The 19,287-nt window shown below is 33.5% G+C and overlaps 1 protein-coding gene across 2 annotated transcripts; it reads left to right on the plus strand.

Moving 5' to 3' along the window:
* The first annotated feature begins 1,405 nt into the window (after window positions 1-1,405).
* Window positions 1,406-15,220, plus strand: LOC106130234 (lysosomal proton-coupled steroid conjugate and bile acid symporter SLC46A3). Of its 2 annotated transcripts, none has more exons than XM_013329033.2 (7): window positions 1,406-2,300; window positions 10,638-10,797; window positions 11,397-11,498; window positions 11,873-12,010; window positions 12,735-12,818; window positions 13,438-13,594; window positions 14,179-15,219. In XM_013329033.2, the coding sequence occupies exons 1-7, from the start codon at window positions 1,488-1,490 to the stop codon at window positions 14,243-14,245; spliced, it is 1,521 nt and encodes a 506-aa protein (XP_013184487.1). In that variant the 5' UTR covers window positions 1,406-1,487; the 3' UTR covers window positions 14,246-15,219. The 2 variants fall into 2 exon arrangements, with proteins under 2 accessions (XP_013184487.1, XP_013184489.2); XM_013329035.2 differs by lacking the exon at window positions 1,406-2,300 and adding an exon at window positions 7,044-8,066 and having other exon boundaries at window positions 14,179-15,220.
* The last annotated feature ends 4,067 nt before the right edge of the window (window positions 15,221-19,287 follow it).

Below are 19,287 nucleotides of genomic sequence, written 5' to 3' on the forward strand. Positions count from 1 at the left end.
TTCAATTATACCGAAAAAATGTGACGGTTATTTTGTTGATACGAGTAATAATAAAGTACCCTGTTATACACCCAACATGGACTTTTTAAACAAAATTAAACACACACCGTTTGAGCTGGCTCCAAAATTGAGAATGCAACATACATACGTAATCACGTTTAAATCCCTTACGGGGGAATCAGAGCCAGCAGTTCGGAAAGACTGGACGCCCACGTTTGGCTGCAGGGCTTAATGATTAAATTGAGATCCTAATAGTGACAGGTTGCTAGCCCATCGTCTTAAAGAAGAATCCCACGTTTATAAGCATTTCCCTGGATTGGCTATTCCAATCAGTGTGGGATACCATTGCCAATCGATAGTCCAGTATCAATAGTCCAGTATCGATAGTCCAGTATCGATAGTCCAGTATCGATAGTTGAGTAAAAGTTATGTCGAGGGTATCGATAGTTGCGATAGTATTGATACTAATTCTGCTGACGATTACAACTAGCTATCGATAGTTTTGTATTCTACGATACTTTTGTACCAAAATGTAGTTTAATAGTAGTGATTTTTCGGCAACGCTAGTGTAGGAAGCGAAGCAGCTTCTCGCACCCCGGGCACCTCTCTGAAGGGGTTAACATGTACACTAATACCTACAGGATAAATAAAAAAAGCAGCGGCCAACCATGATGTTCTTTTCTTCATGACGAATACCTGACCAGCATGGAGTTCACTAAATAAATATTATATTTTAAACTTTCCGTCACGAATTCACCGTCTGATATTTTTTTTGAGCTGTTTTGTATCTAATCATATCAAACGTAATTATGTTATATCTATCGATACATTATTCATGCACTATCTAAAATTAGCATAACTCATTCGCATGAATGGTTTATATTTTTGAGAAAGATTAATAACGAAATACTTTAATATTGTAAATGTACATGTTTACTAAGGAAGGTTATAGAAAGCGAATAAAGAAGTTGATACATTGCCTATAAAATAAATTATTTTATATAAAAATTACAAAAAATATTTATATTAATTCAATGTAAATTTATATTAATTAAAAAATATTTATATTAATTCAATGTATTTCAGTTTCGATACAAATATCATAGGCAAGATTGATATGAAATAATCATGAGAACCAATGTAAACTGACAAAATACCGCACTCTTATTAAGTGAACTTGACTTGAACTGAAATTATATTTCCTACACGAAGTTTCTGATTCATATTCTTAACACATATTATGAAACAGCATGCTCTCGATTACTCAAATTCTTAAATATTTTTTCTAAGCAAAATATATAATCAATATTTAAATAATCATAACTGGTCATAACGAAATACTAAAATTAGATGTCTCCTTTATAACGAACGTACTATCGAGTGAATCGTTTCGCAGATAGCACGATGGTATAAATGTTTAATCACATTTTAATCAGTCAGTTGACAATATGCTTTGTTAAAATACAAATTGTAGTAACGAAACAATAATGGAATTGCAAGAAAGCAACACTAACCTAACTTTAGAAAATGAACCAAAAGAAGACGATCCATTACATGAAAATGGAAAAAGAACACAAAAGAAGAAACCTGTTGGTGAATGGATAATAAATGTGTTTAAAAACATAACAGTGGAGCCTTCTGTATTTTTTTACATAGTTCCAATGGTGATCACGGGGCTTCCTTCACAAAATCTCGCTTTAGAAAAAGCATGTAGAGTAAATCTCCAATATTCAACTGATATATGTGATTCGCTGATGAACCAGACGTTGGAAAGTCAGAACCAATATGAAAGAGAAGTACAGAAAGTTCTCTCGTCCGCTTTAACCGTCAAAACGTACATGACCGCTGCAATACCATGTTTGTTGACCCTTTTCATTGGTTGCTATTCGGACCAAACGGGTTACAGAAAAGTATTTATAACATTACCTATGTTCGGACAAATCTTGGGATGTATCAACGGTGTTATTAACGTGTATTTTTTTTCGGTTACAAATTTACAGACATTTTTATATGTGGGAGCAGTACTCGATGGTATTACTGGAGGGATGTGTGTGTTTGGCACTATAATTTTTGCATTTATAGCATCTATTACGACTGCTGAAAATAGGACTTTTAGAGTTGGAATAGTGAACTTTTGTTTATCAGTTGGTTTTCCTGTCGGGTTGTCATTGAGTGGTATTTTATTGCGAAGTATTGGATACTACGGCTGCTACGGAATGTCGGCGGGTTTGCAAATGTTGAACTTGTTATATACTCTCGTGGTGTTGAAGGACCCACCTAGAAATGAAGAACAAAAAAAGGTAAGATTTTTAAGATATGCAGTAGCTCATTCTCTAGTTTTCTGACTTTTACTTGATAGATCATCTTATATCATTTAGATGAATAAGATAAAATCTTGCTCCTAAGTCTTAACACGCCTTTTTCTAATAAACTTTAATTTTTAATGAATGGAGAATTGTTATTGCAGATGCTGGTATAATTTTTTTTTTTTGTAATAAACTTTAACCTTTAATAATGATTCAATTTTGTATGTACTGATCTATGACAATTTACTGATAAAAGTCTTCAAGCAAGTTTTAGGTTTGGAGATTTTGGTTATCTTCTGTTAATATATTCAGATTCTATTTGTTTAATATCAATACACTGAATTTTGTTTTCTTTTTAACTAAATTCTGCTTCTTTGCCGATTTGTTAATTGTGTGAACCACGTAAACATTTTGAATTGTAATCTATGGTAAAGATAATATAGTTTTTTTATCGTGATAAAAAGAAAAACACGGCCATTAAATTAGGTCATAGCATGTCAAAAATAGATGATAATGACTTTGATTGGCTTTTACATTACAATTGAAACTATATTGATTGATTTTGTGACTTTCTTATAATGACATCAACGACTTCTTATCTACTAATTACGAAAATAATTTTTACAGAAAAATAGATCAACCCAAAAAAAAATGAATTAACGTGTATCTCATTTAATTGAGCCATACAGTTGAATGTGGCCTTTCAGTATTTCTGAGATTATTGGCTTTGTCTTCTCCGTAAGAGATAAAGACTAGAATTCGGCGTACGAGTTGAAATGAAACAAGCATCAGCTAAAAATTAAAAAATTGTGGAGCCGTAGTTACGCTAATTTAAATACTGTTAATCGTTTTTAATAACTTGTAAACCTCAGACTTCAGTAACATTGACTGACTCATAAGGTCATGATATCTAAAAGATCACATATGTCACAGATTATGGTAACTTTCAAGAGATTTACGGCTGCATCACATCTTATATCTAATCGTATCAATCATAGTATTAATATCAATGTATGATTCGCGGCTATGTCAAAGTAAGATGAGTCAACGATGAGAAAGACACTGTATTTTGATACTGTATCTTAAAAGCCTTTAGTAATTTGACTAAGAAGGTAATCTAATGTGTTTACTTCTTATGTCTAATTGATAGATATTTTTTATATCTTCAGTAACTTTTTGTCATTAATCGTGCAAAAAAAGCGTCGTTTTTATAATTGCAGCGGATGGCGAATAGAACATGTATGGCTCGTAATCCTTTTCTGATAGGCAATCATACACATTTTAAGAAAACCCACATCACAAAGCCGCATCATAGAATATTTTCCAAGAAGCTCCACTTCACCCTGGAATCCAGTACATCCGATACAAATGTCTGCCTGTTAACTTGTTTTCCTTCATGAAAGTTTTCATCATACCAGACCTACTCAGCGAAATATTAATTTTCTACTATTTAAATTCCATTTATAAATACTTTAGGTATCAAACGCGTAAGCACCTTTATTTTATCTCGGACGTTACGAATCATGTTCCAAAGATCCGTGGTCACCGAGCGACTGAAAACATCCTTCGAAACGTGCGGATAAAATATAGATACGTTACGTGCGCGTATAATACCTGTTTTATTTATAAATAGAATAATGTTACGCGAAAGTGTTAAATCAGCTATATTCATTTTAGCCAAGTCAATAACAATAATGAAGATATAAAAAAGTGGTTAACTAAAGGGTTTTATTGTATTACTATCGTGCTAACATCTTTTGCTTTATTGCACATTCATAACTTCATGTAAGCTCGTTGCTTTAAATTACTCTTGACCTGACCTTTTGCCATGACATCGCCGGTTTATTCGAGGGACGTTTATTAGGCATTATCCTTTCAACGTTTCCATATGTTTATTATTTTTATATTAAAAAAAAAACAGATAAGACAATTGAGTACATAGACAAAACATTCTTAGTCGTATTCTTTATCGCAACCAATCTTACGTTTTGTCAGATAGCAAGATGGTTATAAACGATTCATCTCAAGTAGATCACACAGTTGCCAATAGTATTTTGAACCAAAACGTCTAAATTGAACAAACAATGGAACCAACAGACAAAAACAAACACACAAAAGAGAGCAAACAACCAGAATTTATTGAAGACGGTCAACATGGACATGAACAAATTAAAAAAAATGAAACTTTCGGAGAAAAGTTAATGTTTGCGTTAAAAAACATAACGATAGAACCGTGTTTGTTCTTATACATAGTTCCAACAACGATTAACTCTTTGGCAACAACTAACCTTGCTTTAGAAAAAGCATGCCGAGTAAACTTGCAATATTCCGATGAAATTTGTGATTCACTTATGAACTCTGAGTTAGATAACCACAATCCTTACGAAAGAGAAACACAGAATATCCTATCAAACGCTTTGGCCGTTTAAACTTACTTAACAGCTGTAGTGCCCTGTCTTGTAACAGTATTTCTCGCGGCTTATTCAGACAAAACTGGGTACAAAAAGGTATTCATATCAATACCTATGATTGGACAACTTTTAATAAGTATCAATAACATCATCAATGTCTATTTTTATTCAGTGACAAATGTGGAAACCTTCTTGTACGTGGGTGCGGTACTCGAAGGTCTTACTGGAGGAATTTGTGTGTTTGGTACTATTATTTTTGCGTACATATGTGCAATAACATCTATAGAAAGCAGGACATTTAGGGTGGGGTTGGCTAACTTCTCTTTGACTGTTGGGATTCCAATTGGATTATCCACGAGTGGTATATTACTGGGATATATTGGATACTACGGATGCTTTGGACTATCGGCAGGAGTGCAGACATTGAATTTGGCGTACACATTTTTCATGGTAAAAGATCCGCCAAGAAGTGAACAACAAAGACAGGTATGTATATTAAAATTGTATAGAAATGTGCCGTTTATCCCTTAGACCCATTGAAAAATAATTAAGAACGGATGAAAATCTTAGAAGACCGTATGTTTGTCGTCACTTCAATCATTATCTATTGAATAAATGATTTAAAAAAAATTCAGTATATATCAATAAATGTCTGGAGAAGGGCAAAGGGTAGGGTTTCATCCCGGTAAGAACTATAGTTCCCGTGGAATTTGCGTAAAAACCTTTATTCTTTTATAGGTTGCGCTTTATTCGCGCGGGCGAAGTTACGGGTAAAAGCTAGCGTATAATGATAATTCTTTACATTAGATTTGTATGGGCTATGTATGTGTGATACATTTTTTTTAATTCAAACCGTCGGAGTTTGATTTTTATTCATAAATACATATTTTATGAAACCCTAGTCCATCCGAAAATAAATATTGAATTTATATAGGTATTCGCTTTGTGAAAAAAATATTCGGTATTTTCGTTGATATAAAATAAATTTAATTAACTGTCCAACTACATATGCAATCCAACATAACATTTTTATTTTATTGTTGTGTGCAAAAAGACTCATCCCGCAAAGAAGAATTCGTGTAAAGACGAGACCATTTAGTTCGCACTGTCAAAAAGTAATCAGCTTTAATTAAGAACCAAGTTTCACACCCTACATGCCCAGCCCTAACTATATAAGCTCTAACCTTGGTTTGCAGCGCGTTAAATTTAACGTGTAGATATAAATTTAATCACGTTTTTCCCCTTACGGGGTAGACAGAGCCAACAGCCAACGCGTAGCATTTTGCCGCTTTTAATCTTGTAGGTGATTCAACTGACGAATCGACCACTTTCGACCACGAATCGACGCTTCGCAAACCTCGCATATCTATATGGGGGCTTTTTATACATACATAAATATTACCACGTCTTTATACTTTACGTGGCAGTAGAGTCAACAGACTCGGAAAGTCATTTTCCGCTAATTAATGGAATTGATATTCAAATTGTTTATTAGCCTTTCTATTGAATGACTTTTACAATCTGAACGGAAAGAGATGCATCTAGCACATAATATGTGTTTTTTTCACTACAAGACCAGCATAGAATCTTGCATTTGTTGAATGTGCGCCTATTCCCTTAGTCACACTTTACGACATCTACGAGAAAACGAAAGAATGGTAGAATAGTCTTAAGTGCTAAAAATTTAAGCAAATTATTTATATATATTATTATTAAATTATTAATTTATTTAAGCAATAGACATTCGATCATGCTTTTTTTCCTGTTTAAAGTACTCAAAATAATATTATATAATGCGCATGCTCAATCTATTTGTCCCAAACTCACTTACAATTTTAAATGCACTTTAAGTAATGTCCACCTTGTAAAGGGTGTATATCAAGTTCACTCAAAGGTATCAAGGATAACAGATATGAGTGAAATGTATATTTGATGTCAGTAATGGAAATAACATACTGTTCAAACGAATCTTTAATATTGACACTCCATCCATTGTTCTCATTATCAATGTACATTGTACATGTAATTAGACATGATTAACATTTTGAACATACTGTTTCTTGTTTAGGCTTAATAAATAAATGTGAGACAATTTGTAGACTTCTGGTGTTGGATTCACAAAATTTTTGTATCTTCGTCTCAAAGCAGTGTTTCGAATTTGCAATGCAGTTCTTATAAACATTTTGTCAAACATAACAACAACTTTTACATAAATAGAGTAATTAACTAATACTAATAGCTTTTCAATTTGGTTAAATGTTTTTTCCTTTTATGTTTTAATCTTTATTATGTTTATCTTTCGGAACAATTTAGTGCGTACCTATTATATTATCTTTACCCGGCATCGACAACTAAATCTCCATATTTATAATCCCCTGATATTATTAAACCTTTCGAATTCATTTTTAAGTAAACATCTCCTGTGAACAGACATTATTTTAAGGAAGTTGATTAGGTTAATAATGTGTTGATATTGAGAGTGTGTAAGTTTAAGTGCATATATTTTGTGAAGTGTTATAGTGAAATTATAATCAAAATGTCTAAAGAAACGGACGGAAAAGAGGAATACGATCCAGAATTCACAGAAAGGGATCCTCTTAAAGAAATAGTAATAGAAGTGAATGAAAAACCAAAGAGTTTCAGGGAGAAATGTTCACACGTGTTTAACAATGTAACTCTAGAACCTACTATGATATTGTTTATAGTATCAGCAATGATATCAATAATTACAACACAGAATTTAAGCTTGGAGAAAGCGTGTAGAGTAGACTTGAATTTTACTGACGAAATATGTTCATCACTTAAACGCCAAGATATAGTAGGTCAGAATCAATATGAAAGAGATACTCAGAAGTTACTGGCTTCAGCTATGGCCTGGAAGACTTATTTGACTGCATCAATACCCTGTGTGATGTCATTATTTGTAGGATCCTGGTCAGACATCACGGGGCATAGGAAAATATTCGTTATCATCCCGATCATAGGGAACATACTCGTGTGCATAAACAGCATGATACACACATATTTTTTCTATCAAATGGGACTAAAAGCGTTCGTGTTCAGTGAAGCGATAATAGAAGCGTTCTCTGGTGGTTGGTGTATTACCTTTTTGACAATTTTCGCATTCATAAGTACAATAACGACAGTGGAAAACCGCACTTTTAGAATGGGACTGGTCCATTTTTGCCTGACAGTGAGCTTCCCTATCGGAACGGGATTAAGTGGGATAATGCTGAAGAAATTGGGATATTACGGGTGCTACGCAACGGCGGCTAGTTTGCAGTCCGTGAATTTGTTGTATAATGTTTTCGTTGTGAAAGATCCGAAGAGGACTGCACAACAAAAGAAGGTATAAATACTGAGATTTTGTTTAATTTGTAATACCTATTTTGTTTAATTTACACAAATTTCATGGTACGAAAGCCTGTTTTACAATTTGTTTACATACAACCGTTTTGAAACTTAGGCTTTGCCAAAATGACAAGTAAACATAATTCGTGTTGTAGAAACATTTGGTAAAGACACCAACAATTAATGATTAAAAATGATTCGACAATTTTTGTTGTAAGTACTTATAACAAATGTAACTTACAAATGTACGTTGATATAAAATTTAAGGTACTTTACCATTCATTCATCATACAAATCTTCATATCTTACGGGGTCACCAGACCCTAAAATCAAAAGATTCGAAAAACCACGTTCCGCTGGATGGCTTAATGATGGAATTGAGATTTTTGTGGTAACTCATCGCCTTTAGAATCTGAAGTTTATAAGGGAAAACCTATTGCCTTCACTATCACTACATATTATAAATTCCCTTATTTTCTGTCATAGGTGCCGTGTGGTTCCCGGCACCAATACAAAAAAGAATAGGACCACTCCATCTCTTTCCCATGGATGTCGTAAAAGGCGACTAAGGAATAGGCTTACAAACTTGGGATTTTTTAGGCGATGGGCTAGCAACCTGTCACTATTTGAATCTCAATTCTATCACTAAGCCAAATAGCTGGACGTGGCCATTCAGTCTTTTCGAGACTGTTGGCTCTGTCTGCCCTGCAAGGGATATGGACGTGACCATATGTATGTATGTATTATATTTGCGCTAAAGTTGTACTTTTTAAGAAGGTTTATATCTATTAATGCTACCCGTGCGAAGCCAGAGCGGATCGCTAGTTAACAATACACGAGAGAAGTAAAGCAGCTGTAATCTTATTATATTTTTTTTACTACCAGTTTAGCATGTAAATTCTGTTATTTGTACCATTTTCCATATCATTATATACTATTGTTACTACGGGATATCTCTGTCTCGTGTGGAATTAATTGATATTTATACTAGGCACATGTCTGATAGAAGCCGACATTTATTATTCTACGATAATTTTTGCACTGATAAAAATTTTTTTTATCTGTGAATTAATTTAGAATATTTTTTTATAATCCACAATCATGGTAATTCTCATTTCCAAAGAGTTTTTTTTTGATGTAAAATATTATCATATAAAATTTTTAATCAGGTAAAACTACCTTTAAGCCGCGACATAGTTCACGCGGAATAAATTAATACTATTTTCAATGTGATGAGCACCTAACGAATAAACAGATTTACTTTTATTTTATAATGATATTAGTTATTAGTTATTATTTGATATAACATGCTTTCATTTTTTCTTTTCTTCATATTTGCCACGGCTCTACTTGAGATAAATTATTCAAGGACCCAAGGGTCAAAAAAAATATATAGACACAAAAAAATAGTTAGTATACGTAAATAAACAAATGTGCTTCTGATTATGCAATTCAAACTGTTTGTTGATCGGTGTCTAAAAGATATCAACACTCTAATAATCTAAAAAATAATCTTTAAAATATGATGGACACTCCAAATCCCTCACACATTTATCTCGAAAAATAAGATTATTCTAAATCGAAGCGACGCGATATCATAAGTTTTCAAACTAATATTACAAACGCAAAAGTTTGTTTGTCTGTTTCCTCTTCATGAGTTCGATAGATATATCGAAACAATTTCTTTAAATTTCAAATATACTATATTATTAAGAGACTGAAGAAGTACATAGGTTACCTTTAATACATACAAACATATAATAACGTCTATATTTGCTTGCGAGGTAGATGGACCCAACAGTCTTGAAATGACTGATTCAGCCACGTTCAGCTTTTTGCCTTAATGCTGATGGTTACCTTTCATCCCATAAAAAACAATGGTTTGCGAAAAATCTGTATTCTTTCGAAAGAAGCATTAAATTCGCGCGAGCGAAGTTGCGGGTAAAACGTAGTTTCTAATCATTTCACATCAGTAGTAATACGTAAAATTATTATAAGATATCTTAAAATAAGATAGGTCCTCTTTATTGTTGTAAAACTTATCTTATAGTCTTATCATATTATGTCAATCTATCTTATGGCATCGCGTGTATAGATTTATCGCAAAACGCGTCGGTTTACATCACTACTTATATATATGGTGAGCAAAAATAAAAATCATGGTTTGCTAGGGCTTTGTAACTTTATTGATCAATTTGCCTAATTAAAAAGCATCAATACATTTTAGAAGTTATAACATTTATTATGTTTATGTTTTAACTTCTGTTCTGTATCAAATCAGAGAAGTTCTAGCAAAAGTAAGGTCAACACTACCCGAAACCGACAAGCTTCCATGACAAGACTTATAAATGAGGATAAAGCGAAAGTATGAAGGAATAATGTGGTCTCTACCTACCCCTCCGGGAAAGAAACGTGCTAGTGATTTATGCATATGTATTATTGTTTATTTGTAAACTCTTTATTGCTCATAAAAATATAAATTTATCAAAGGCGGACTTATGCCAATCGGGATTTCCTCTAGTCCATCAAAAATGTGTAATGTATTTTATTGTATTTATATTGTTCCCAGCATGACGGTAAAGGAGTCTGTCACTTCTTCCGCACATTCTTCGACTTCACAAACATCAAGAACACGGTACAAGTCGTCATGAAGAAGACTCCGGACAATCGTCGACTGAGACTATGCATTCTTCTTCTCGTTGTTACCATACTCTTTGGGCCTATGTACGGTAAGTAACAACCTTTATTTATTCACTAGAATATGTTCCACAGCTCCATAAAACTATATGTATCTCCTCTTTATCCCTTACAGGATAGGCAGAGCCAATAGTTTCAAAATGGCTGAAAGGCCACGTTTAATACACATAGTGACAAGTTATTACCCCATCACCTTAAAGAAGAACCTCAAGTTAATTACAGTTTTTCGTAATTGACTTTCACAATTACTGGTCTACCAACATGTTCGCACTAGATAAATATGCTTATTCCCTTAATCGCCTTTAACCATGAGATAGGTATAGATTCAAATGTGTAATTTATAGTGCAGAAAGACATGACTGCTGGTCAAAGTTTTCTACCGTCAATTCCAATTCCAACTAATACTATAAATGCAAAAGTAAGTTTATTGTGTCATCAAGCATTATCGACTGAACCATTTTCTTGAAATATTAGGTAAATATAAAATTAAGAGTGAGTGTAAATTAAAGTCCCGTGGCATTAGCGAAAAATCTATATACTTTTTTAGGCGGCGCTAAATTCGCAGGTAATAATAGCTAGTTGTACATAAACTATCCTGAAACACATTATTAAGACGTGCTTTATTTTTCAGGTGAAATATCGATCATGTATATGTCAACGCGATATAGATTCAACTGGGATGAAGTTAAATTCAGTCTCTTCCAGACATACAATTTCATCACTCATACAATCGGTAAGTTCCTATTTTTCTCTAACATTTTCATCATCTATTCATTTGTTTCGAAGCAGTAGAAGAAAATAACCAGTATTATTATTTATACCTATTAAAAAAAACTTTTTAGAAACGATTCTTAAATCAAATCGATTGAAAAAAGAGATTCGAATAAATCGAAATTATTGCCTATTTGATAAAAAAAATATTGAACAAAAATTTTACATATTGTATTATATATTTATTATTATCTACATTTAAAACTTATTGCACGTGCTTATTTCTTTAGGTCACCGATAGAGTTGGCAGACAGTGTCTCACTCAATTTTAGTATCATTTTTTGTAGAATCTCTTCTTTATTTTTATTTTATTGTTCTACATTTCCCTGTTTCCAGGTACAATATTCTCCATCACGGTGTTCAGCAAATACCTCAAATGGCACGACTCCATCCTGGGCATCATCTCCACACTGAGCAAGATCGCTGCCTCATTCGTCTACTGCTTTGCTCCTAATGAAAGGATCTTCTTCATAGGTACTTTTTCTTTTTAAAACTTCTTTTCATGCTTTAAGCATACAGTGAAATACATACTTATGGTCACGTCAATATCCCTTGCGGGGTAGACAGAGCCAACAGTCTTGAAAAGACTGAATGGCCACGTTCAGCTATTTGGCTTAATGATAGAATTGAGATTCAAATAGTGACAGGTTGCTAGCCCATTGCCTAAAAACGAATCTCAAGTTTGTAAGCCTATCCCTTTGTCGCCTTTTACGGCATCCATGGGAAAGAGATGAAGTGGTCCTATTCTTTTTTGTATTGGTGCCAGAAACCACACGGCATTACAGTGAAATCTTTGAAATCAAGGATTTCTTGGGTAAATTTCTACAATATTATGTTATAATTTTTTGTAAATCATGAAGATGATATCATCATTATACACGCCAGCGAGAATCAAAAGATGATATGCAAACCAATGTATTGAAATCCGAGAACGCTGAAAACCGAACCAAGTGGAGAGAGAAAAGTCGGAAGACGGACCCCGAAACACTTCTGCGGGAATACGCAGAGATGAGAGAGAAATTTTTTTGAAAATCAATGACAGAACATTAAGAAAATTTATCAGGAGACACCTAGATAATGATAATAAACCTATTTTTGCCTCTTTAACAATTCATATCTTGCATATCGATTGTCGGATCATCGGATCGGATTATCGATTATTATTTCTTTTATTTATTTTTATTGTTTTACTTTTCAGCCCCGCTTGTGGAAATCCTAAATGGAACAGCATTATTGGCTATGAGATCTATTGTTTCTAAACTAGTAGAACCAGATGAATTAGGTAAGTTTATTCGAAGACCAACCAACCAAAATATACTGTTATTTTTTCCATTTATTTACGAGTGTCCCTGACCAGAAATTTATCATCTTCTTGGCATTTTCATCCTATAAGAGCAGGCTAAGTCTTCTAATGACGATCCGAGAGTACCTAACAAGAAGACTATTACACTAAACGATTCCATTCTGATCTCAAAACCTGATGGAAAAGTACATGATGCTATTCGATCTTGATTGAATTATAGTTAAGGGTCGGCTTTCCGCTGCTAATGCGCAGCGTGCCTTCTCAAAGCAGATATCGATATAAATAGAATCGAGGCTGAGGAATCCACCTGCTGGCTATTTCGTAGACAGCAGTTGAGTCCAGACCGTCGTGGCAGCAGTTACCACATCGGGAGCATAGTTACTAACCCCCAGAACAAATGCGGTTGGCATTGGCACCGTGTTGTTTTGGTGGGTTCAAAACTCACATAACCTGTACGGCTCCCTTAGACAGAACACATATAAAAAATTATGATCTCAATTTAATGGCTGCAATGTGCAATTTCCCCAGGGTATTTTCCCTAATCGATTGAACACCTTCCGTTAACTTATAGATAAAAGGAGCCCTTTAAAATTTTCAGGGAAAATCAATTCGCTGTTTGGCCTGACAGAGAACCTTATGCCCTTGTTATACGTGCCATTGTACACCCAAGTGTACACCGCTACAATGGAGACGCTGCCAGGGTTCGTCTTCCTCATGGGTGCTCTGATGACCATACCTGCTGTTGCAGTGTTCTTGTAAGTATCTGGTGTATCTGATTTTGGCATACATATAATCACATCTATATCACTTGGGGGGTAGACATTGTCAACAGTCTTGAAAAGTCTGATAGTAGACCGTTCAGCTATTTGGCTTAATGTTAGAATTGAGATTCAAATAGTGACAGCGACTCAAAGATGAATACTAAGTTTATAAGTATATCCATTTGTCGTCTTTTACGACATCTATATAGGAAAGAAGTGGAGTGGTTCTGTTCTTTTTTTGTATTAGTGCCACGGTCTTCCCTTTATGGCAGTCGAGCTCAAAAGACCACATTCAAAATAAGTAATAAAAAATTATCCACACACAAAATTTCTATAGTTCTGTAATCTGACTGGACACTTTACAAACTAAGGATCTGGCAAAATTTAAGATCAGAATAATATGCTTTGAATCTATTCTACCACCCGGCAAACAACATTTTTAACCGACTTAAAAAAGGAGGAGGTTCTCATCAATATATATATATATATAATATAATAATAAAAAAAAAATATCTACTTTAATTATAATAATGTACTTATAGCAAAATGTACTTGATCAATTTTCTTTTTAATTTCAGCTGGCTGTTTTATGAACACAGGAAATACGTCAGAAAATCAAAAGTGCCAAAGACGCCAGTAGATTAATTGCGTTAGGAAATAACTCTTATTTAAATTTCGATGCTTATTCAATGAAAGTTGTATGTTTCATTTATTTTTTAAGTGAAGTTGTTTTAATATTTCAATTAATTATATAACGAAAAAGAACTAATAGATGTAAACCCAAATCAAGTTTCCATTATTGAAATCACAATATTATATTAAATAATTCGCTTATTACATAAATAAAAATACCAAGATTGAAATATAAAAAAATATTTTCCATTGATACCGAAAATTGAACTAAAACCAAAACAAACGGTTAAAGGTAAAATTAAACTACCTACCGTACCACAGCGGCTGAAAATCGTTTATTTTCTCCTCATTTTACTAATACTGTATTTTGATAAGGTCACCTTTATAAACAGTAAAAATATGTTCTAAGTGGATGAAATGAAATGAGGGAATTGTTAATAGATGAGAGTTAATAAATGATGTTATTTAGATAATGGTTGTTTCATAATATATTAAATTATCTTCTTTACTTCATAGAGAATAGAGTACAATATGTACAAAGAATATCTGAAATTAAAATCAACCAAAAAACTAAAAGTTGCTTAATAACTACGTTTGTTGTATGTCCACCTTTAATAATAACTTTATTGTTATTTAATTATTTATTTTGTAAGGAAATATACACATTAATATTAAATTATTATCAATATCTTTAAATAATAACCGTAATAACAAAGAGCATTCGCTTCCTTGCCACTGTATTGTTATTTTCATTAAAGATCTACAAATTATAATATTATAATTAAATAGTGTTTTTTTTTAATATTATGCCCTTTATTCTATTGTACACACATACTGTATATCGTTTAAATTTATTTGTTTGTTTGTTAATACTTTATTGTACATACATACATACATATGGTCACGTCTATATCCCTTGTGGGGTAGACAGAGCCAACAGTCTTGAAAAGACTGATAAGCCACGCTCAGCTATACTTTATTGTACATAACAATTTTTTGTTGTGTGTTGTTGTAGTACATATACGTACCTACATAAGACATTAAAAAAATAAAAAAAATACACCATGGCAAACTAAGTGTTTAATTAATTCACTTACAACACCACTATCCCGTGGATATTGTTTATTTGTTTGTAAATTCTTTATTGTAAGTACATAAAAAGAAATAAACACAAACAAAACAGTTATTGGATTTATAAAAATATATTCGAATACATAATGGCGGATTTATCTAAATTGGAATTTCTTACAGTCAACCAAAATACAAAAAGGAAAATCAATAAACAAAAAAGCTGCGCACATAAAAAATATATTCTGTTAGATATTCTGTTTCTTTTCCTATGCGGATTGTAAAAATCAAACGAAGAAAAGGCTTCGAAATCCTTCTTTTTGGGTAACGGAGTCGGAATCTGTCACTTTCTGAATTTTAATTCCATTATTCACTCAAAGGTGAAAGTGGTATTTAAGTCTCTTTAAATAAAAAAAAAGACAAAAGTTTTTTTTCTTTTATTTAAAAAAATTGTAATATCTTTACTGCATAGAAATTTACACATTTACAATAAACAGTACATACCTAGTTATCAAAGGAACTAGATAATTAAGGAAAAAGCGGCAAGTCACTGTGTTTTTGGCGGTCTTCATGTTAACAGATCTGGGCAACCATTCGGCAATAATATGGCTACCGTGTATCGTCAGAACAGGGAACAGGATCCCTTAGAACAGGGGGTGAGTAACACAAAACTAAAAGACAAAGATTTTGTAGGGGGTCAAGAAATGATGCGCAGATAGAGAGCAAACGCGAGTGCTGCGCACTCCTCCCATGATTCGGTTTCTATATTTGGTAGTAGTAGTGGGATTACTGCTGGCTTTCTCTACCTCGTAAAAAGATACATTGAAAAAGACTGGATACCGTTGAAAGAAGAACTTTTAGATGAGGTATCCTTCTTTTCTTTCTTCTTGCGTCAGGTTTATACACGAAGCGACTCCAGTATGATCGCCGCATTTAGTGAAACCTAAGCCATATTGACTCATGGTACTGCACTGAATTAATGTGCCTATTTTTTACTGAATGAGGTAATTATATAATTGATCTTATATACTTGAATTTACAAGTACATAACCTTACTTTCATTCTTAGTACTTCATGAAAAAAAAAAATAAATAAAATAAAAATATCTTTATTCACTCCACAACAAAATTGACGTGGATACCAATAGAAATCAAAATCTTAATACTAGTTAAGTTTAAGTAACATTGAAGGAGATAAGTTCTAGGGTTTTAAGATAATACGAGTAATAATACCATATAAAATAATCAATTTAGATGTGGAGATCTGGTGCCAACACTAGGCGTCAAAAACACCTGTATAGCAGGTCACCAGGTCCCCCCCCCCCACGGAATATGGCACATAGGTATTAAATCTACGAAATGGTACAATAATTACAAACAAGTTTTGCGTGATAACCCCTGCATTCAGCCCTAAGACGTTAGGTCTTGGCATCAGTAAGATCGGCATTACTACTGAATGCAGAAGCCAGACATTATACACAAGGCTACGCTATGTACATACTTATAACTATATTTGAATAATAAAAATTCTTTAACACTTAGATTCCAAGAGAAATCGTCGAAAGTAAGGAGTAGTCAAACTAAAGGATGAAGCATATTCTCTGTTTCTTCATAAGAACAATGTAGAAGCCAGTTTGTAACAATTTTTTTGCATGAAAATTTGGTCAATGCGACAATAGAAAGTTTTGCATTGAGGTTTTTGTATAGAAAATGCCCTACAAAGCCAAAGAATCGATTGGAAAACATAGTATTATATTTTGGAAAAGAGAGTTTAAGTCTGTTGTTACGGCCCAAAATATCAGGATGATAAGTTAATGTTGAGTGAAACTTCAAAACAGTGTCCAAAATAAATAGTTGTCTCACGGTAAGTACCTGCCATTCATTATATAGGTCAGATGTTGGGTATCGAAAAGGTTTAAATGCACTTACTTTGAGGACTGCTCTTTGAGCTCTTTCGAGTGTTATAAGATTAGTGACAGCAGCTCCGCCCCAAGAGGTTATGCAGTATGTGATAATGGATTGGCATAGAGCCTTATAGGTCATTTTTAGAACTTTCATATCGGCTACAGGGCGAAGTAGTTTAAAAATATATATCAATTTTCTCACTCGAGAAGATAATAGAGAAATATGTTGTTGAAAGGTCATATTAGAGTCAATTGTAACACCTAAGTATTTAACCGTGGACACTCTCTCCAAAGCTGGGCAACCACAAGCTAAGGACTCGCAAAGTGGGGACGAGAAGTTATGTGAAATTATCTTATGAGTGCCTGTACTCGGGAGATTAATATTTCTCATACTATAGATCATGTATGATGACTTTGTGGTGTTAAGTGTTAGAATGTTCTCTGCAAGCCATTGATTAACTCTATTTAAGCCTAACTGTGCGGATTTAAATACTTCGGGCCAACTATCTCCAATGAAGACAAGTGCAGTGTCATCAGCAAATGACAGTACGTTACCATTCACAAGCTGAAGGTTTGTAAGGTCATTTATGTATACTAAAAAAAGGCTAGGGCCCAATATGCTGCCCTGGGGGACACCAAAATGTAGGGGACAATCAGAACTGAGATGGGGACCAATTTTGACAAGTTGTCTACGGTCGGTGAGGTAGCTACGAAGTAGATTGAGTTGAGTACCACGAACACCCAAGGCTTCTAATTTCGATAAAAGACGTGGTATCGAGAGTGTATCAAAAGCCTTGGCGAAGTCTAGGTAGACAGTGAGGCATTTTTGACCCGAGTCCAAAGCATCAGTAATAAGAGAGGTTAAAGTATCGACCGCTTGGGAAGTTGATCGGCCCGTGCGAAAGCCAAATTGATTCTCAGATAATAGATTATTTTTCTCGAGATAATGTATGAGACGTTTATTTAGAATGCGTTCTAGAATTTTTGAAAGTGCGGGTAGTATAGAGATGGGACGGTAGTTTTCCATTTGATCTTTTTTGCCTGCTTTATGTATAGGATAAACTAGTGCAGTTTTAAAAACATTGGGAAAGACACCGTGTTCTATAGAAAGATTGCATATGTGTACTATTGCAGGAGTAAGCTTACTTTTGTGTTTTTTGATAAAAGAAGAAGGAATATTATCCCATCCCATCGCAGTGTCATCTTTCAAGGAGTCAATCAATTTCATAATCTCATCTTCGTCTGTATAATTGATAACAAGGGATTTAGTCCATATTGGTAGAGTAGTTGAGGGGCTAGTAGGGAGAGGAGGAGGGATCTTTTTAGCCAAAGTTTCACCGACACCCGAGAAGTATGAATTTATTTTGTTGACTGAGTTAAGAGGAGGAGTACCTATTTCTAGAAGTTCTTCAGAGCTCGAATGAGGTTTATGTGAGTTAGTTATCGTCCTGATGGATTCCCATAATCATGGGTATAACACAATGACAGGAAACAAAAATAATATATAAAAACAAAATATAATAATAACATTGTTCATTAACGTAACATATTATTTAAAATTATATTACAAAGAGAAACGATTGTATGTATTTTTGTTAGTATAATAAGTCGTGAACTACTGAACTGATTTTGTTGGAATTTGTCGCAGAGATAAACCCGACTGTCAGTAGCAGAGCTATTAATTTGTGGAAAATCACGGGGAATGCAAAAATTATACCTATTTATATTTGACTGCCTCTGTGATGCAACGGTAATGCGCTTGTGTGTGCCACCGGAGGTCCCGGGTTCGAATCCTGGCCAGGGCATAATGAGAAATTTAAAAAAACTAAAATTTATAATAGATCCATATTTTCTAATTATAAATAAATTAAATAGAGAAGTAAAATATAATAGTAATTATATTGTAAAAAACGTCATCCTGCTTTATTTATACCTAGAAATAGTTTATATGATGAGGAATTACATTATTACGGTTGCATTAATGCTTATCACAAATGTAATATAGAAGTGCCACAAATTATTGTAGGAACAGAAAGGACACTTCACAAAATGTCACCTGAAGCTCAGTAATGATAATTTTTAA

Source organism: Amyelois transitella, chromosome 7 (genome assembly GCF_032362555.1).
Source record: "Amyelois transitella isolate CPQ chromosome 7, ilAmyTran1.1, whole genome shotgun sequence".
In the NCBI taxonomy this organism is placed as follows: Eukaryota; Metazoa; Arthropoda; class Insecta; order Lepidoptera; family Pyralidae; genus Amyelois; species Amyelois transitella.

Excerpts from the sequence above, each read along its gene's own strand:
- LOC106130234 (XM_013329033.2), top strand. The coding sequence starts at position 1,488 with ATGGAATTGCAAGAAAGCAACACTAACCTAACTTTAGAAAATGAACCA. Across the intron at positions 11,499-11,872 it reads TTTCATCACTCATACAATCG|GTACAATATTCTCCATCACG; the intron begins GTAAGTTCCTAT and ends CCCTGTTTCCAG. Across the intron at positions 12,011-12,734 it reads TGAAAGGATCTTCTTCATAG|CCCCGCTTGTGGAAATCCTA; the intron begins GTACTTTTTCTT and ends TTTACTTTTCAG.